This window comes from Meles meles, chromosome 2 (assembly GCF_922984935.1).
Source record: "Meles meles chromosome 2, mMelMel3.1 paternal haplotype, whole genome shotgun sequence".
In the NCBI taxonomy this organism is placed as follows: Eukaryota; Metazoa; Chordata; class Mammalia; order Carnivora; family Mustelidae; genus Meles; species Meles meles.
This window is the reverse complement of record NC_060067.1, coordinates 143,381,846-143,402,823: the sequence shown is the minus strand read 5'-3', so window position 1 is coordinate 143,402,823 and position 20,978 is coordinate 143,381,846. Positions and strand designations below refer to the sequence as shown.

The 20,978-nt window shown below is 43.2% G+C and overlaps 1 protein-coding gene across 2 annotated transcripts in view; it reads left to right on the top strand.

Annotated features, from left to right (window-relative positions):
- Nucleotides 1-20,978, top strand: part of FHIP1A (FHF complex subunit HOOK interacting protein 1A) — a 228,112-nt gene that overhangs the window by 166,335 nt on the left and 40,799 nt on the right. For both annotated transcript variants that reach the window (XM_045993518.1, XM_045993525.1), the window contains 2 exons: nt 4,897-5,055; nt 6,871-6,957. In XM_045993518.1, the coding sequence (XP_045849474.1) occupies nt 4,897-5,055; nt 6,871-6,957 (246 nt within the window). The remainder of the gene's footprint in view (nt 1-4,896; nt 5,056-6,870; nt 6,958-20,978) is intronic.

The window sequence follows — 20,978 nt, the reverse complement described above, 5'->3', positions numbered from 1 at the left end:
TGTCAAGACGTGCTCTCCCAAGAAAAGAAGGAAATTGAGAATACTCTGGGGAACAATTTAGGGCCAACAAATGATTGGCAACTCTATATGACCCTGTCACTTTGGATTTTTTTGGCCACATATTGGTGATTATGCCCTCATCACTTGTTACAGATTTGCCAAAGTAGACAGCAACTTATACGTAAACCAAGAAGCGCAAATTGAAGTAAGCAACCTGTAGGCACACAGCTGCTGATAGAAAGTTATTTATCCCACACCCCAAATTTATGAGGCCTTTTTATTTTGGCGAGTTGCATCAAAGGATCCCCACCAGCTGTTCTGCTGCTAGCTTCAGACTGAAGCCATCTGCTGAAAATCTTTTTCTTTTGCTAAAATTAACTGGGTACCATTGGATGTTTCAAGTTAAAGATGGACATTCCCGGGGCGCCTGGGTGGCTCAGTGGGTTAAAGCCTCTGACTTCGGCTCAGTTCATGATCCCAGGGTCCTGGGATCAAGCCCCGCATCAGGCTCTCTGCTCAGCAGGGAGCCTGCTTCCTCCTCCTCCTCCTCCTCCTCTCTCTCTCTCTCTCTGCCTGCCTCTCTGGCTATTTGTAATCTCTGTCTGCCAAATAAATAAATAAAATAAAAAAAAAAAGATGGACATTCCCTGAATTGTTCAGCCCTCCGTGCATGTCCTCTTTCTTCCCTCCACTGGAAACACTGTGGTGCGTAAGCCATGATCCCTGTCTCAGCTCATGCGTTATTTTCTTTAGCGCTTGCATCAGCGCACTGAAGAAACGGAACCCTGGAACCCTCTGTGAATGGCAGAGTCGGGTTTGAAACCCTTAAGTCTGATACTAAAATCCACAGTCTCAACAAGTACCGTACTCATCTGCTGTCAGAGAAGAGCTTTTAAACTGTTGTTAACCGTAGGGTATTATATGGTGTTTAGTTTTCTTTTAAGGACGCCCTTGAGAGAAGGTAAGTTGGAAACACCAAGTTAACACTTAATGGGCTAGGAATAAATACGTTTTACAATTCTTTTCTATGTGCTCAGGATCAATAAAAGGTTCAAATAGTGGATAGACATTTATTTATTTTTAAAGATTTTATCTATTTGAGACAGAGCGAGCGTGCGCACAAGCAGGGGGAGCAGGAGAGGGAGAAGCAGACTCTTCGCTGAGCAAGGAGCTGTCTTGTGGCTTAGTCCCAGGACCCTGGGATCATGACCTGAGCCGAAGGCAGACGCTTAAGCAACTGAGCCACCTAGGCTCCCCATAGACTTTTTACTTTTAACTAAATGTTCAGGGTCCTTATATTTTGAAAATTTCAGTTAAAAGGGAAATTTAGAAGGAAGTAGATTGTGCCATCACACTGCTGGGAAAATGATCCACAAATCCGGTGTTGCCTCTCTTTTTCCCTTGTCCCATGCCCACAGCACCCTCTGTGTCCCTCTGTGGAGCAGTGGTCTTTCCAGTCGTCGTTATTCATTCTGTGGTTGTTTTCTCCAGCTCACCTGCTCTGACCTGTTCTCTGCTCGCTCCCCAGCACCAGCCATACATAGTGGCTCGCTCACAGTCACTCTTCTAGAAATACTTGTGGGTGGGGTGAATGAATCTGAACTCTGAGCAGAGTCTTGGAAAGGGAGATAAAATATTTAGCAGTCAAGATTTGGGATCTTATTCTTTAAACTATGTCACACTCTGTTCGGCAGACTCTTTTCTTCCCTGTTTTTCTGCTATTCTGAAAGCAGCACAGTTACCCTCTAACTCCACTTTGCGGAGGTGAGAACTTGGCAGGACACTGTGTCCGGCTGTTGTGTGGCACTGTCCTTCTGCACAGGCAGGCTTCCCCTTGCATCTCAGCCATGCCCTTTTCTGAATACTCCTCTAAAAAAGTGAATATTAGGTATATGTTATTTTTAATTACTGTCAGTGATGTATATAATTTGAAAATTTAATGTCGCTGTAATTATATTGATATACAGAATAGTGATTCCCAGCTTTTGAGTCAGGCAAATTAAGCCTGTCTTTATGAATTCATCTTCAAAGCCTCAAAGTGGTTAAGGAATCAGGAGTAGGCAGAATTAAAGCCTTTGTACTGCGGTTAATTTAGCATGAGTTAGCAAATGTAATTGATTTTTTAAATGTGACATCAAGATTAGATTTCCCTGCAAGGAGAACTCTCGGTCTGTGTTCCTTCTTGCCAGAGGCTCCAGATTTATAACTGACAACTCACCGGGGTCACATTCAAAACGAGAATTAAAATGATTTGTTTGGGTATGTTGACAAGGAGTTAAATACTTTAAACAGAGGGCATTGTTCTTTGGGACCACAGATGCCCGACTGAAAAAGAGATCAGTGCACCATCTTTTTTTTTCTTTTTAATATTTTATTTATTTGACAGAGAGAAATCACAACTAGGCAAGGAGGCAGGCAGAGAGAGAGGAGGAAGCAGGCTCCCTGTGGAGCAGAGAGCCCGATGTGGGGCTCGATCCCAGGACCCTGGGATCATGACCTGAGCCGAAGGCAGAGGCTTTAACCCACTGAGCCATCCAGGCGCCCCTCAGTGCACCATCTCGTTTACTGTTCATTTCCTGTCCTTTAACATAGGATCTGGCCTGAAGCTGTTCAATTTGTTCCGAATGAGTGAATGCATGCATGAATAAAGGCCACTAGAAAACGCAGGAATGTATATAATCTTTGGAATTCTCCCATATTGAAATGGTTTGTCTGTTTTTCTCACGCCCCTCATACCCCACTGGGGGCTTCTATTCCGTATCGGGCCCTCCCCCATCCACCTTTCTCCCATGGCGTCAGCCGGTTTCCCTACATGAAGACCTTCAGATTCTCAGTCTCCAGGCCTGTACTCTGTTGTCGAGTGGGATGTATTACTCATGGCAAGTCCTGCTAGCATCTGATGTTCAGCATACCTGACTGGACAGATCAGCCACACCTCCAGTGTGGACAAGAATGAACAAGTCAGACCAGCTGAGCTGGAGAAGATGGCCAACAAACTAAATGCAAGAAGGACCACTGCTCCACAGAGGGGCACAGAGGGTGCTGTGGGCATAGGACAGGGACTAGGAGAGCAATGGTGAGTTTGCAGAGAATTTTTCCAAGTTCAACTGCCTGTTGCCACACTTCTTTCTGACTTTCTGTTTCTGATGCCAAACACTGGATTATTTTGTTTTATCTCATCTGTCTGAGCCTCCCTTTCTTCCTTTCTCTGGGCTTGAGGTGCCATCTACATATGGATGGCTCCGGATATTCACCTCTAGTCCATATCCCTCTCCTAAGCATCAGAGGCACACATCTGTCTAGTGGGCTCCCCACTGCAGTATCCCTCACGTTCTTTTCCTAGGCCTTCAGAACCCTGTGGGATCCGACTCCTGCTTACCCTGTCTGGTGCTATTTCTGCTCCTATGTTCCAATAGTGCTGCCCTTCTCTTAGTTCCTGGAAGGTGCCATCTTTTCTTACTACTTGGAGCTTTTGTACATCTTCCAAGATGCTTTTCTGGGTTCCCTCCTATTTATTCTTCAGCAGCTTGGACAGCACTTCTAAGAACAATTCCTGCTCCCAACCCCGCAGGTCTAGGGTGAGGGCCTCTTGTATATCCACGGCACCCTATTTTTCCTATTACACATTCTGAGTATTTATCGCACTATTGTGATTGGCCTGTTCATCTCTTGCTAGGCTGTGAGATCAATGAATACATCACCCTTTCTTTTCTGGGCCAAACTCAGGATTGAACATTTCCTTGGATGTTTCAGTCTGATTTGAGTTCTTCATAACCTTAGGGTTTACCATGAAGCAATGCTTCTTACAGATCCCTGCCCTGCCTCCCTTCTGTGCATCTCCTGCCCGTGCTTGGCGTGGCCTCCAGTTGGGGTCTCGAAGGTGTGGTTTGCTAGCACCACTTCCCAGTTGGGAGGCCTCTAGGACTGTGAAATTCATTGTTTTCCTTGGTCTTATACTCTGTGAGGTAGAATTGACAGGTGCCCAGTGAAAGTGTGTGTTTCTTCCCTACAGCTCTATGTTTATTAAAGGCATCACCGCTTTCTTAAGGACCAAGCTGGGTGACCTGACGGATTCGAGGTCTCCTTCACCCTCACTTACGTAGCCCAAATGCTGGAAGTTTCATGCTGGCAACAAAGGGGGAAGGAAACCCCATGAGATTTGGGTTCTTACTGGATTGACAGAGGCCTCGCTAGGGCACCCTCATAGCCACCTCCCACGTGATGCGCAACTTCACTTCCTGCTCTCTTGTCTTCTGGCTGGTGCTTCCACTTACACCTACCTTAGCTCTGTGTGAACAGTCATCGTCACCTCTGATGCCTGACCCCCACTTCTTCCTGCTGTCATTTGCGCAGATCCCAAATGCTGGATTTCTAGACTGTAAACATGCATGTATTGGTCATGACCTTTCCCAAGTCTGCAGTCATCTTTCTCAGAAAGCTGCTGGTGGTTCAACCTGTGGGCTCTTCCGTCATGGGCTGCCTCTGTCTAGGGCTTCCTCCCAGGCCTTCCGGCTTTGCTCGCAGTGTGTTTCACCCTTGTGCGTTGTTCGTGGGTCTGCCTCTCTCTGGAACACCTTGGGGCAGAATCATGTTATCTTCATCTCTGCATGTATGTCCCTCACTCCCCACACTGCTAGCCCACCATATGCCTGGCAAGGAAGAGATGAGCAAGCCTAATTAACCGTGAGCGTATGAGCCAGCTCCTTCCAGTACCACGCTGTCCTCCGCCGGCCTCGTCCTACTCTGCTGTCCCCACCCGCTGAATCCCGCCCAGCTAGCTGAGGCCTTGCTGCTTCGAGCGTGGGCTTTGGACCAGTGGCATGCTCATCCCCTGGCAGCTGTTGGGTGTGGGCTAAGAACTTTGGAAAAGGGCTTATGTTGTATTTGTGAACACAGGTACTTGCAACTGGGCTCAGTGGTCTCTACTCTTCCCTGCCTACCAAGCTGGAAGAGAAGGGTGAGGAGTGGCACTGCCTTCTGAAAGACGACTGGCTCCTGCTCCCTCCTCTCGTCCAGTTCATGAACTCCCTGGAGTTCTGCAACGCCGTCATTCAGGTACCAGAGCGCCGCCAAGGAGCCCTTGGTTCTGTCCGTTCAGAATCCAAGCGGTGTAAAAAATGAATTTATCAGCACTCCTTTTAAAAATGTTCATGTCTGTGGAGTAGTGGTGCTTTCTTTTAAGAATACCGAATGTCCTTGGATGAAGAAAAAAATGTTAGTTTACAGGTTTGGGGAAGTTTTAATTGAGGAAAAAAAAATGAGTGGATTTTCTTTCTCCTCCTTATAAAAAGTGTTAATTCTGTTTTGATTATCCACTTAACCATCAAAAATAAGTTCAGTGCTTGACTCATTAAATAGATATTTTTAGGCTTCTAAGTATGCCAAATTATACCACTCTTACTTCAAGGTCTTCTTGGGAGTACACAAAGGAAAACACTTTATTTTGCTTAATGGTGCATACCACATAAAGAATATTGTTATCCCAATTGAATTTAGACGAAGTTAAGCATCTTCTTAGCAGCACAAATTAAATCTGTGCTTTGAAATTGGTCTGCTTCGGGGGGAAGAAAAAAAAAAAACAACCACTGAACTCTAGTGCATTTGGCTTCTTGATTAGATTTTTACCTTTAGATTTCTTGTTACTGTTTTTCAATAAAAATTGGATTTTATATATAGTTAAGGATGTAGTGGTTTTTCATAAAAAAATGTTTCATTTCTATACAAATGCATATTACCTTCATATTGGATTTATTAAGAAATCAAATTTTCTTTATGTTGATTGTAAGGTGAAAAATGTTAGTTATAATCTGTTTATCTACCAAATAAAGAAATAGCTTCTGGAAGAAAATGCAAGTAAATTACTTTAGTTCCTATCTCATTTTTATTGCTAAGTCAAAGGAAGTTTTATTTATATAAGATAAATGGATTATATCTTAAGGTTTTTTTTCCCCTTTAATATTACAGTCTATCAACATTTCTTGCAGAAGCGTGTGGAAATAAAAAAGATGAAACTATTAGTTCCTTTCCTAATGTACACACGGAGAGAGATTATCAGTAATTTAAAGATCTAGCTTTACTTCCCTAGAAATTGCTTTTCACTTTATTGTTTGATTTTATTATTATTTTTTTAAGAAAGAGAAGTAAAGCTAACAGGCATGGTTAAAGGCAGAGAAATGATATATTTTATACTATATTTTGAAATCGAGGTCATATACTTTAAAGATTTTTTTTTATTTGTTTGGGGGTACCACTGAAAAGATTACTCACAAAAGATATTAGTAAAGACTTATCCATGCTAAATATATTTTAAAAATGAAATATAGGAAGTGTACTTGTGGTAATGTTTTCTCCTTTTGAAAAGATTCTTATTTTTTATGATAAGAATTTCTAAATGCCTTCCTCTTCAATATAAATGATGGGTAGAAAATGCATCGTCAGCACAAATTCTTTTTGCCAGCATAATAAATGTATTGAATTATCCACTTTGACAGTTACACTTTTGTTTTTAAATAGGCACAAGTTCATTGGGACATAGATGAAGTTATAGAGCAAAATTATACAATTCGTTAATTTTAATTTATGTGTCCTTACATATATTCAGTCTATTTCTTATCTGCTTTTTCTTTTTTTAATTTGAAACTTAAAATTACCAATTTTAAAATTTGAAAGTCCAAGCTGTTTATATTGGAATAAACCATCTGAAAAAATTGTGTGGCCATTTGAAGTCTGAATTATTTTTTAACCATGGAATAAATGGCCAGAATTTGAATTTCCTTTTTGAATTTAGGATGTTCACAGAAATGTGTGATTTTAAGAAGACCTAAAGATGAAACTCTTTGCCTTTTTCATGACTGCCTCTTTCTCTCTTAGGTGGCTCACCCCTTGATTCGCAATCAGCTTGTCAATTATATTTACAATGGATTCTTGGTACCGGTCTTGGCTCCTGCACTCCACAAGGTCAGTGATTGGCTGAGGCGATCTTATCTGTTGGTGGTACAGCTGACAGAAGCTGAGGGTGGTGAACAGTGTAATTGACTCGATGGTGACTTTAACCTGATTCTTCTTCTTATTCCATTCATGTTCCTCAGCAATATGAAAGATAGATCTTAATGGTGGTGACAGCTGAAGTCTGTTGGGATCCGTTTGGTGTCATAGAACACTGCATCATGGAACGTTGAGTAAGACAGTCTACCTGAGGACTGGCAAAATGATTCTTGTGTTTATGTCAGTCACGGGTAGTAGCTTCTTGGAACACTCCGTTGGGCTGTCCTCCGAGGCCAGGCCTGTCCTAGAGAGTGCAGGGCTTACTGTGGTGGGGAAAGGGGCCAGGATAACACAGGGGCCATGGATTTGCCATCTCCTTAATAGAATTTGATGTTTTTAATAACAATTCTGTGACAGTGAAAATTAAAGTGAAGCAAGTTAAGGTCCCAGCAAAGGTTGGTTGTCTCATTAGCACCACTCTGGATTCCTTATGATGCTCTCATTTTGTATAATAAATCAACTGATAGCATTTCCGTTGTGAGCTGTCAGGAGACACCCATGGACCTAGAATTCTAATTATAAGTTTTTCTTCACTGAGCAAAGAGACCCATAGAGTATTGAGTTCAGAGAATCTTTGTCGAGTTAGTAGAGTTGCCAGCCCTCATAGGGAGATGAAGAGTAAGTTTATCACATGTTGTTTTGATGGGATGCCCACATTTCTGCATATGGAAGTACCATTTCCATGGGCTCTCATTTTACAGAATCAAAGAATGCCTTATTATGGCAACTTTGAAGCCATGGGAATGGGGCTTCAAGTTTAGAGCCACAGGTCCTGATAGAAGATGTTCGTCTTTTACCATTTACTGCCTTTTGCACGTAGTGGCAGTATTTTCCATAACAAACAGTGTTCCTGATCTGACAGTGTGCTTTTTGTTACTTCTAAGTTCAAGAGGTAATCTTGAATGTGGCTTAAACATCAAAATATTGATGCTTCTAGGTGATTTTAGTGGTTTATGGGCCTAGAGGGAACAAGCATTCAAAATTAAATCTGTCTTGGAAAATAAAGGACATATCTTGTGAAAATGCAAACCTCGTGTTTGTTTTCAGGTTGTCCTTCTGTTGGTGTCTTGCCATTCCAGAGGTGCGGTGGATGTCTTATATGGAGGGTCTCTAAGCCTCTGCATGGAGGAATTCTCCATGGAATACCACATTGCTACTGAAATTCTTTGGGAGTCATTATCCATATACTCTCGCACACATTTAGACTTTCTTCCTCATTTAGTTCCATGCCTTCCTCATTGACCAGTTGATATAAAATAATTTCCCAAGTCATTATTGTAATAGAGATAATTATAATGATTATTTGTTCAGGATATTTTACATTACTATAATTACCATACCTTAATATTACAAATATTAATGATAACTCTTTATCCATAATTGAGGATGGGCTCCACGTCAGAGACTCTTATGAGGATCCGACTGGTCCCTCTCTGCTACTCCTTCACAGCAGTAACCACAAGTGGAATCAAATCATTAAATGTGCAATAACTTGTTTAATGGCTGTCTCCACAGTGGCTTGCCTGCTTCTTGTGGGTAAGGTTCACACCTGCCTTGTTCACTGGGCTATCTCTGGTGCCAAGGACAGAGCCTTGGACTTGGGACGCTAAGTAAATAGCCCACAAGTGGAATGAGGTTTGTTAAAGTGGCAAGCAGAGTGCTGGCACGTGATGCTTTCCCAGGCAGTGGTTCACAGGGAATTTTAACAGCACTTTATATATATTAACTAATATTGCTCTCTTATGCCTATAATTAAAATATGAGGTCTTTTAAGATCATGAAGTTAGGAATACATTCTTAATATGAAAAAAAAATGCAGTCAGTGCTGATTACATAAAATGCAAAGGGAACGTTGCTATATTAGATTTGAATTTCCAACCCCTAATTAAAATTCCCTAACTTTTATCCATTGCAGGCAATTTCTCCCAAGGCTATTTAGAGACTAGGGAGAATATTTCCTCCCTAATTTATTTTTCTCTTTGCTCCCCAATCGGGGTGTGTGTGTGTTTTAATCATTTGGAATGAAAATTTTTAGGAAGGAGGCAGGGCAAGGGAGAGGGTGATCAGCCTCCCCTCTGGCTCTTGGCTCTCAGGGGTTGAAGAAGGAGCCTCCTGTGAGTGGCCAGACAGGGGCCCCAAGGCAGATGAAGGAAGAAGTCCAGAACTGGGTGCTTCTGGGGGAGTTCCTAGTGAGAGCACTCACCTCCTAGAGCGAGTGTCCTTTCCTCTGATAAGGGAAGGGGTACCTGGATGTCTCAGGCCTACTACTGTAGGAGTTTCTGTCTAGATTTTTCATATTTTGTGTTCCATTTAGTATCCTAAATAAATTTCCATTGTGTATGCTCTCAGCTCCCAATTCATGTGTGACATTTTAGTTACTGGCCATCTCATCCATGTAGGTGGTTTGCAGAGGTGAACTCATTCTCTCTGTTTCATAAATAATAGAAATAAATTCATACTTAAACATATGCCTATATCACAATCAATTCTCATAAACTGTATTTCCACAGCATTTCCTAACCAGAGATGAAGTCATCATGAAGAGTTGTGGGTAATGAGAGGTGGGGTGTGGGCGCTTGGCAAGTGAAGGCTGTCTCTCCCTCACCTCTCCCCAGTCTCTGTGTGCACGATATAGCGCTCTCTCTCTGAGTCCTTCTGCTACATGCTTTCTCCATCCAGTGCTGGGATGTGACCAGTCATTCTTCTGTGTTAGTGCAAAGGTGTTTTTGATTTTTTTCAAAGGGCTACACGTTTTTTGTAGTGCAGATACACTGGTCCATAGTCCCTTATCCACAACTCAGAAATTCGAAAAGCTTAGAAAAACCCTAATTTTTTTTTCCTTTTTAATAATTGAAATGGCAGCACAACCTAACCTTTGCTGAACTCATTTGGTGGCAAACCCTTACCTGAACTATCTTGAGGATGTTTGGTTTTATTCCACTTGTGTTCATAATTTGTATGTTTTGTGGAAGAAATAGTACTATATTTGACTATAGAGTGCGGCCTTGGACCTGCTGGGTTAGTCAAATATGGCCAATGTACACATTACTTTTCTAAACTATGAAAAGTTTGAATTCCAAGATATGCATGGTCTCCAGGGTTTAGAATAAAGGATTGGAAGCCTGTTTGGACATTTAGGAAAAGACCAATTGTTGGAGATAGGTTTAAAATCATACTTTGTAAAAGTCACACTAGAAAAAATGATACCATGTTCCTATGGATCTTTTAGGAATTAGAGCCAGACATAGATGTGGACATCACATTGTACAAACCTGGTTATTTATGACTTTTAATAGCCCTTAACCAGCAAGAGTGAGTTCTGTTGTCTCTGTATGTTTAATTTATTAAAGCTAAATTTTCAAGACTGAATATTCATCGGGATGGTTGGATTAGTCTGGGTTCTCAGAGAAGCAGATGCCGACAGAGGATTAAATATGCAAGGGTTTTATTAGGGGAAATGCTTGTGAGAGAGAAAATAGGGAGCAGGGAGAGTTGTCGGACTGCAGTGCAAATGTGACCCCAAGGGAAGCAGGGGGAGAGGTTGGCTAGCGTGTCCTCTTTAAAGTGCTCTGTACTCTGAGAAGATCCATCAGAGAAGGCCGCGTTTTCTGGGGAGACAGCCTGTGGGATGTGTGGTGAGGATTTCAGAGTACAGTAGCCGGGGCCCGTGGTGGCTTTCACTCCCTGTAGCTGGAGGTCTAAGAGGTGGGTTTCTGTGTTTCCAAACGGTTGGCTGGTTTCCATGGCTTTCCTGATTGTAGTTGTGAAAACAATGGACCTGTATACTTGCTTGCTTGTGCACAGAATATTCAGAAGTTCAAATGGTCCCCGCATGCACGCGGTCTTTTTGGTCAGGATGAGCTTGTTGAAGGCGTTTAGTACACCAGTCAAAATGAGCAGGCCACGGTCACGAACGAAACCAGCATCTCGGGCTGAAACAACAAATGTCTGTTTGTTCACACTGCTTGTCCATCTTGGAGTATGGGCTGGACAGTTGCAGGTAGCTCTTCTCCATGTTCTCCTCACCCAGTGACCCAAGGTGACAGAAACTTCACCATCTGGAAATGACATCTGTGGTCATGTCAGGAACAGGGAGAATGAGGACCGGGAGGGACCCTAACCTGACTCCCAGGTGAGCAGTTTCCCTGCAGAGGGGCACTGGGGATAAGAGGTTCGGGACCAATCTGCAGGTGACAAAATAAGGCAGCAGGTATGGCTGGCATTTGGGGAAGTGTGGCGGTGAACTGAAAAATAGCAGAAAGGAAGGGGGTTCCGCAGAAGGGAGAGGGCTGAAGAACACAGGGATACAAGGAACAAAGATCCTAGAGAGAAGGTATCCTACTCACTACCCTAAAACCCTTCCAGACTACCTGAAAAAGATGACTGCTTTTCTTTTTCCCATGTGTGCCAGCCAGCTTTACCCTGGCTAGATCATGAAATGCACTTAAACGTTGTTGAAAAGTATTGGGATTTTAAAGAATTGCTTTATTAACGAGCCCAACACTTCTGACTCCCTGGGGATCTCTGTTCCCCTTTGATAATCGTCCACTCTGAAGACTCTCCTAGTTCACCAGTAGAGTCTGTGAGCAGCACGGACTTCACTTTCCCCCTTCCTTCCCTGAATATGGTCGTGCATGGGTCTCGGCCTTCCGCTGATCAACTCCGCAATCAACTGTGCTCTATGCAGGTGGCCGGAAAATCCTTCACCACTGGAGGGATCTCTTGGCCTGAGGGACCTGCTCTGCTTCTCAGATTTAGAGTATCAAAGCCAGACTCTTGGCTTTCAGCCCAGGTTAGCTTAGCCCCTCCTCTGCAGGTGATCTTTTTGAAGACGTTTTTGAACGTGGTGATCGGGCTGTGTTGTAGAGCTAGAACTGAAAGTGAGGCAAGCTGGTTGGCCTTGTTACTAGCTCGGAAGAATCTCTGTGCCGGTGTGTTGTTCAGGGCTCCTGGGTGGACAGGAGATGCCTCAGGGCCTGCCCTGGCCCCAGCATGGTAAGAAAGAGGGGACTAGCAAGGCACCTGGAGGGGAAGGGCGTAGGAATAACATCAGGGGCTCAGTCATATTATTTCGGTCAAATCAATGTCTTGTGAACTAGTATGTTCTCTGTTTGGTGGATTCCTTGGCTCTGTTTTTGGAGACTGTTAGGAAATTAGGGCAGAAGTTTGGGGCTGTGTGTAGTTGTTGGAGGCGGAGACGTTGAAGGGGGAGTGTGCTGAAGGAAGGGAGGGAGGGCAGGGAAAATAATGAATGACACACCTTCCTTTCCCGCATGCAGCTCACAGGCATTCGCAGGGATCCCTGTGACCTCAAAGAAAGCCTATACCTTTCTTTGGTTTCTATGAAGAGCAGGTGGCTGTTTTCACTCAGCAAGGTATTCTATACAAGTGTGCTTGGAAAAACAGAAGCCAAAAATCTGTAAGAAAACCTGGATTTTCCCACAGTCTCTTGTGCGCTGAAACCGTGTTTGAACAATATACACAGGTAGAATAATTCCAGCCATTTCCTTTAAGGCATGTGCACTGGCGTCCTCTAAGCCACCGTGGAGCCCATTTGTTTTACCATCTTGTCTTCTAAACACGCACATACATACATCATGATCTGTATCCTGTGAGCTCAATAACTCATGGCTTATTGACTTGGGTTGATGGATGGAAGTTTTTTGGGGACTGAAGAAGATGGAGATTTTGAGAGGCTGGGAACAGCCACACTTGTGCGTCACCCATGTGCTCTTAGTGTGTCTGTGGGTTGGGTGGGTGGGACCCGTCGAGAGCCCAGCGGGGCTCTTGCTAGCTGGGGATGTTTAAACACTGACTTCAAGTGATCACTCCTGATACATATTAATGAGCTGTAACTGGGTGCTGAGGTGACGGGAGGCATGTGCTGACTTCTTAGGTCCTACTGTTCTTGGTCTCCAGGGCAGAGTGGGCAGAGCAGACTGTCACGTCAGTGTCCCTTCGCTCCATGTCTCCCATCCACCCTTCTTCACGCACCTCTAGTCCAGGAGAAGGTGGGGATGGGGTTCTGGAGTGGCCAGAGCGCAGAGACCAGGCCCTGCCAGCTCTTTTGGCTGATTCCTGTTGCGTCTCTGGAGGCCCGGCATGGTGCACTGCTGTAGTCCGTGTTACTTCCTAATGAAAAACACCATAAAGTTTTGTGTCTGGTCCCAGTAATGCTGCAAAACATCACTGATCAGGGCATTCCTTTCAGTGGGAAATTGGAAAAAAGAAGGAATCAAAAGCATGGAATAAGAATGCTCTCTTGGCCCTGGAATTTTGGGATCTTATTTTTCGAATGTGGTGGTTCTTTGCCAAATCATTGACAGTTTGCCTTGAGTCATGGAGCTCCGAACTAGGCTCCAGCTCTGGCGTTGGCCATATGACAAGCTGTCATGGAATCATATCTTGGTCTCTGCATTTCATATTTCTACTTATGCATTTCAGTAATTTGCTTTTTATTTATTTTTAATTAAAAAAATTTGTCAGAGAGAGAGAGAGAGAGTGAGCATATGCACAAGCAGGGGGAGTGGCAGGCTGAGGGAGAAGGAGAAGCTGGCTCCCTGTAGAGCAGGGAGCCCAATGCGGGACTCGATCCTAGGACCCTGGGATCATGACCTGAGCCAGAGGCAAACACTTAACTGACTGAGCCACTCAGGTATCTCAGTAATCTGCTTTTTAAAAGTCATTCTCTACATTATTGACCCAATCACTAAAGGCTCTGGATGTATTATCCTGCCTACTCCTCCCAGCCCCCCCTTTTTCTTCCCACTAGCTGCTTATTCCTCTTCCTCTTCCATCATCTTCAATGATGTTGAGCTAAACTTGTTCATATGGAGCTCTGTTTCTTACCACGCCTAGAGTCATCCAGGCATTGAAAATGATTCCATCCTCCAACATGCTGAAAGCCTACCTGTGCGCCTAACTGACCGACAGAGCTCCGGTCTGGTGTGAAGTGAAGGTCCCAGGGATACCCTAGAGAAATGAGGTCACTCCTTCTAGAAGCTGCTGCTCTTGCCTCACAGCCTGAGGCAGGCTCCAGCGGTGCTGGGCAGGGAGGCAGGTGTTCCGTTTGGGGCCAGCTGGCAGCTGGGGAGGCTGCGATGCTTGAGCTCAGCAGGAGGGCTTGATGCACCTGCTGCCATCTCCAGCTTCTATCACTGCCTCGTGCTCCCTGCCTGATGCTGGGGATCCAGGTGCAACAGAGGAGCTAGGATGGCAGTGGTGGTGGTCCCACATTCGTTCTGTCCCCTCGGTCACCCCGGATTGAAACAGGAGAGTAGCACGCAGGCCCAGAGGCCAGTTGTAGGGATCACTGTGGTCCGTCAGTGGTGGCAGGTGAGTGAGGTGATTGAAAGGCCCGTCCCGTCGTGGGCCTGCAGGTGTGTGACACACACAGCAGCAGTCGTGTCCTGGAATTTGGACTGAAGAAATCCTATCCAGCAGGCCAGCTTCAGACAGCCTCAATTAATAATTGCTCTGTCCGTTGAGAGGCAGCCATTAAATAGACCTGGGAGATTTTAGTGGCACTTATAACAGGCTTTGACTTGGAAATCCTTGATTTATTAATTAAAAACTGAAGGTAAGTGTGTGCCATCTAATATATTCAGTTAATACATTATATCTGATTAACACATTTTGGGGAAGCAGTCTAGCTTCACGTGTCAAAAAATGGGTCTTGAGGCCAGAGAGACTTTAGTTTGAGTCTGGCTCTTTGCTACTTAACTAGCAACGTGATTGTGGCAAGTACCTTCGTCTCTATGTATTACATATGGGTAAAACAGTACCTGCCTTAGTGGGCCGTTGGGAAGAATCAGTGAGGCGCCGCATTTAAAGAGCCTTTTGTCTCCGGCACTTAGTACTACATGCACATCACCCATTAACTGCACCAGCTGGGTCTCTGAAATGAGACAGCCTTCACGTGACACTGTGTTACTAGACAGGGAATCTCTCCTAGGCTTATTGTTCCTTCACCCATTTTCATCTCATCTCACAGACAGCCAAACTTTTGGATTTACTCTTTCCTTCTTTCTCTAGAATGGGATGTCAACTCAGTTGTACCTAGGATTCTTCGCCTGCTTATTCTGAGTCTCGGTGCTAGAGATTCCCGAGTGTAAATGTGCAAAGACAATCACCTGGGAACTCCTTACTCTCAAAGTCCTGAGTTGCAGGATCTGATTCAATAGGTAGGGCTGACACTTCTCCTGTTAGCCAGCAACCAGGAGCTGCATGGGCCACGCTGGGTGATGGTACTGACCTCAGCCCTTCTGCTGGCATGTTGGCTTCTTACGCTTTTTCACTGGAGGAGGATTCCGAAGACACGGGTCCCTGTTTTACATGCCATCTCGAGGGGCTTACCCTGTTTAAGGTAAACCCCATGCTGGCAGCCTGCCAAGACTGTGAGATCAGATGAGGAGGTAGAGAGCAGAGCTTTGGGCAGCAGTGAAGCTTTCCCAAACGAGCTAGGCATTCAAAAGGGGATACAGTCTCTTCTGCCTCCCTCTGGAGCTGTTTTAGCCACCAAAGCAGATAGCACAAGTCAAAATACTTCATCATTTACAGCCTTAGTAGTCGTAGCATCTAAGGTGAGTAGTGCAAGGACATTGTTGAGTTCTGGTGTGTGGGTTCTAAGAATGGCTGTCTGCTCCCTAGTGTGTGCAGTGTTCCATTGTGAGAAGTACCTCCCATTGTTCAGGGTGTTGGACAAGTGCCATTGTGTATACTGTGAAACCAACTCTGCTCTCCTGTGTAATACTGTGAAGATATGTGTACAGTGATATCAGTACCACAAAAACTTCTTTCAAATGGTAATGTGGTCAGCTTGGCAGTAGGAAAACTGGCATACACTGGCAGTGGGAAAACGGGTCATGTATATTACAGTATAATGATACATCATATAATACATGTAATATATATCATTACATATATATAAAGATATATATACATGTAATGATATATATTACACACATATGTATAATATGCATATTGTTACATCATATGTATCATATATGCATTAATACATAATATATGCATCATATATGCATACACAATATGCATTGATACATCATATAATACATTTAATATTTATCATTACATATATAATGATATATATACACATATATAATGATATATATTACACATATATATATAATATGCATGTAATATAATAATACATCATATAATACATGTAATGCATCATCGTTGTACTGCTGACTGGGCCCCCTGCACCATGCTCTGGTGCTGTGGGCAGAAGGCAAACGAGTGCTCTCTATAACTAGCAGAGATGGGGTTGGCAGATTTTCTTTGTTTCACTGTAACCATTATTACTTTTTTTCACTTCCCATTTTCCTGGTTATTAAGTGGAAAGTTGATACACTCAGGCATTTTAGATCCATTTACAAATATACTTTTCCCCTCATCAATATATAGAAAAGCCAAAGAGAGTAGATTGTTTATCCCAGAGGCATCCCTTGTGGATCAGCTGTGGAACATAATGAAATGTCGAGTATTTGTTGTGGAAAGCCTCTGAGAACGTAGGAATAGATTATAATAGAAGCTATTGGAATGTTCACTTTTCTTTTTTTCTAAAGAAAATCTTATAATTAATATCTGAGGTCTCGTGCTAAGTTTCCAGCCTGTGGAACCACTGTCTTTGAACAGTTTGTAGACATGAGGCTCCAGGTAAGCCATGTGGTACGTCGAGGCCTAGGCATACCGTGAGGTGAATTTCGGCCCAAATCTTCCATCTTGTTTTGCATGTTCACAGTGCAAAGAGTGACCTGGCCTTGGGATCCATGGCCCAAAGCTAGCTTCTTGGTGTCCTGGGGGTGTCCCTGTCTTTATAATGCTGTGTCTTTAAAATAATGTGCCAAAACCCAAAACCAAACAGGAACACTGGCCGGAGTAAACAGATGTAAAATAGGGAGCAAAGAGGAAGGCACATTTATTCATTGACATAAACCTAGACATACTAGTATGCAGTGACTGAGTTCTTTATGAGGGAATTAATTAATTAATTAATTAATCTTCCTTATCCTTTTTTTTTTCATATTCAGTTAGCCAGCATTTAGTACATCATTAGTTTTTGATGTAGTGCTCAATGATTCATTAGTGGCAAATAATACCCAGTGCTCATCACAACACGTACCTCCTTAATACCCGTCATCTGGTTACCCTGTCCTCCCACCCCTCTCCCTCTGTAACCCTCAGTTTGTTTCCCATAGTCAATAGTCTCTCATGGTTTATCTCCCTCTATGATTTCCCCCTCTTCAGTTTTCCCTCCCTTCCCCTATGGTCCTCCGTGCTATTCCTTATGTTCCACATCTGAGTGAAACCATATGATAATTCATTCTCTCTGCTTGACTTATTTCACTCAGCATTATCTCCTCCAGTCCCATCCATGTTGGTACAAAAGTTGGGTATCCATCCTTTTTGATGGCTGAGTAATATTCCATTGTATATATGGATCATATCTTCTTTATCCATTCATCTGTTGAAGGACATCTTGGCTCCTTCCAGTTTGGCGATTGTGAATATTATGAGCACACAGAATTTTGAGCCTACTGTGACTCATGCTGAAAAGTTAAGAGGTTTTCTGCTCTGTGAGCACCCTTCTGAACCTGCTGCCTAGCTCCACTCAGTGACTCCCAGGCTGGCCTTTTGCCTTTGGTAAGGCTAAATACATGAAGGATTTAACATGGTGTGAACTTCAGAGTCAGGCTGCTGGGGTTGATGCCCTAGCCCTGCCACCTGCCAACTCTGTGCCCTTGGGCAGCACTTTGACTTCTCTGAGCCGGTTTCCTCTTTTGTAACATGTGGATGACATAATAGGGCTCCTCTTTACAGGACCTGTGAGGGTTCAATGAGTTGATACTTTACAGTGTTGCTTGGAGAGTTAGTGCTTGGTGTGTGTTAATTCTGTTGCTACTTTTTTAGTTCTTACTAGGTACTTGTTGGAGAATCATAGTTTTATATCACCAGGTAGCTCTTTCATTAATCTGTAATCTATAAAATTTGGCATATTTCCAGGAGGGACTAGGCAGGGAACCGTAGACATCAAAGTAGTAGGAGAAATAACTCTAAGGCTAGACTGGGCTCTGCCAAGTGAATCTTCTAAATCTTTGAATCTTTTCCCAGGCTAACCCTGAACTTCCTCACATCTCCCTCTCCAGAGACTGACAAGTCCAGCCGTCTTGGACCACATACTGTGTGTCAAGTAGGAACTGGATTTCCACTTAATCGCCTGTGCTTATGCCTTTCCTCTCCTTGAGATGCCTTTCCCTTCCATCTACCTTATCTAATTATTTCTCATCCTCCAGTGTCCCGACCACATGCCACTTCCTTCCGAAAGTCTTCCTGATACAGCCAGGTGTAGGCAATACTCTTCACATCTTTAGAATTTTGTTGCTATCACTCACGTGGCACTTAAAGGTTACCTTGTAAGATCATTGTGGGTTTACTCTCCTACTAGGTGACAAACGTCGTGAGAGTAGAGACCATCTATTTATATGTCCATTTATCGTACAAATACTGTAGCAGCATATCTAGCACACGGCCTAGTCCATATAGGTATTTTCCTATTTTCTGAGTAAGTGAATGTGTGAACATAGATATGGTGATGAGGTAGTGATGTGTGTGTGAAGCAAATGGGAGGGAGAGAGAGGAAAAAGGTAAGGACAGATCAAGTAGTAGGAGCTGTTGGGGGTCTCATCAGGTTGATGGACTGATGTCTGGCTGATAGCTGGCACTCGGGTGGCATGGAGTGGGAAAAGACTGAGGTGCTTGAGGGAAGGCATGTTTAGGGTTGGGCAGACATGGCTTTCGCTGAAAGTGAGATACCTCTTATTTGTTGCACAAGTCCACAATGGGAAGGACCAGATTTGAGACAGATATCGCTGAAACAATATAAAGGAAGATATAGAATTTTCTAGAAAGAAGCAGAAGGAAAAGGAATTAGACTCAAGACTCAAGTGATGGCTCTAAGAGTCATATTTAAAATGTGCTTTCCACATCCAGAATTGACATTGTCCAAAATGAGAGATTGAGAGATATCTATCAAGTTAAAAATAATTGGCAATGTATCATTTTCATGGTTATTTATCAAGACGTTCAACTCTCTGGATAAGCATGTGTGATATTTACATTTGTGATAATGTACTTTAATAGAACTAATAGATTTAGCTGTCCAGTTTTTTTTTTAATTTTTAATTTTTTTTTCAGTTTTTTTTTTCTTTGAAGATAGCATTCTGTCTATCAGAATTTGTGGAGTTTATAACTTTGAAACGTGTTAGATTTCAGTTTTATAGAGGAGCTCTATGTGGCGCAAAGATGAGGAACTCCTTTGTTTCCATGTCCTTATCCCTGATGGAGGTGTCAGCCCAATGCTCGGCACTGAGTAGGTATTCTAGAAATGCTTATCAGTAAAGGAATTAGTAATCGTTTAAGTAAATTTCACAGACTGGATGGATTTCATGAAGCGTATCCTTTGTGTGTGAAGTTCTTCCCAAATCTAAATGGAAGGATTGAATTGGAGGTAGGAACACAGTACGTTATATATGCCCACAGAATATTAGTACTAGACATAATCCCAGAGATTGTCTAGTCCCAACTCCTCCTTTTTCCGATAAAAACATTGAAGACCAAAGAGGTTAAGTGACTTGCTCAGGTTCACACAGCTGATTACTGGCCAAGCTTGGACCAAACCCAGAACTGCAGGTCTAGAGCCTTAATATTGTCATCTCTTTCCATTTTCCCTGTTGGAAGTAAATCTTAGTTCCATGATCCCTTCCTTGGCATAAATTAACTCACGAGCTGCTGGTGCAGAATTTAGAAAAAATTCTCTTATGTTTTTGTTAATTGCAAACTAGATTTCTTTGAGAGCAAATCCCCTTTCTCTTGGGGCTCCTGTGTAATCAGGGGCTGCACAGTTTAGGTGCACCCATATTAATTTTTGATGTCCTGCTTGAGTTTCTCCTCTTGGTAAGTCTGCTCTAAAAGGAGAGCTTGCACCATCTAGTGGATCCATGAAGAGGCTCTTGAGTTTAATTTTTTGGTGGCCATCCTTTAAAAGGAAGAAAGGAACAGCATTTTTAGTTAATCTGCAGATTCTCCCCTGGAACCCTTAATTCATATCCTGAGAGTGAGGTTAGCAGCCCAGAATGCTGTTAGATCACTGTGTACCTACCGGTGCTGAAAGCAGGGCAGGATGTTGACCATGCTGCTGCTTCCATTTTTTAATGGCGGAAGGAGGGTTAGGAAGTGGGTATACTATCAGCCTGTTTTTTTTCAACCAGTACTTGGATTCTCCTTCTCATTAATTCAAAACATTGACTCTTCTATAATGAGTCTTCCCATAATAGTTGGGAATTAATCAAGCCCTGCTTTTATTCTTGGGAAATTCTTGAGTACTCATTTGGACAATTAACTAATTTAGTAATGGGCAGTATTCTGCTGTCCAGTTGGATAAGTGAAGTTTTTGGAAGCTTTCACATTACTCCTTTGTTTCCTCGAATAGAAGTTTTGTTCTTTTCTCAAGCTCTGCACAATACTTACCCTGTGTGGCAGGTGGCAGAAGATGGCATTGCTCAAGCAGGATAATTTGATGACTGTGTAACACAGGGTGGGGGTCTCAACACTGACTTGCCATGTGACCTGAAGCACTCCTTTACCTCCTGGGCCTGAGTTTGCTCTGGAAGAACTGTGATTGTCAGCCTTATATGTACAGAGTACTGCTCAGCAAAAAAACAAGGTTTTGTTTGTTTGTCTTTGGTTGGTTGGTTGTTTTTGTTTTGGTTGTTCTGTTTTGACTTTTGTAACTCCCTCAGCTGAAATATCTTAGATGGCATCTTAGCTCCTGCATAGTGTAGGCGTCCTTGGGACAAGGGTCCTCACCCCGGTGCACATCAGAATCAACAGGGAGACCTGGTCCCATCCCTGGA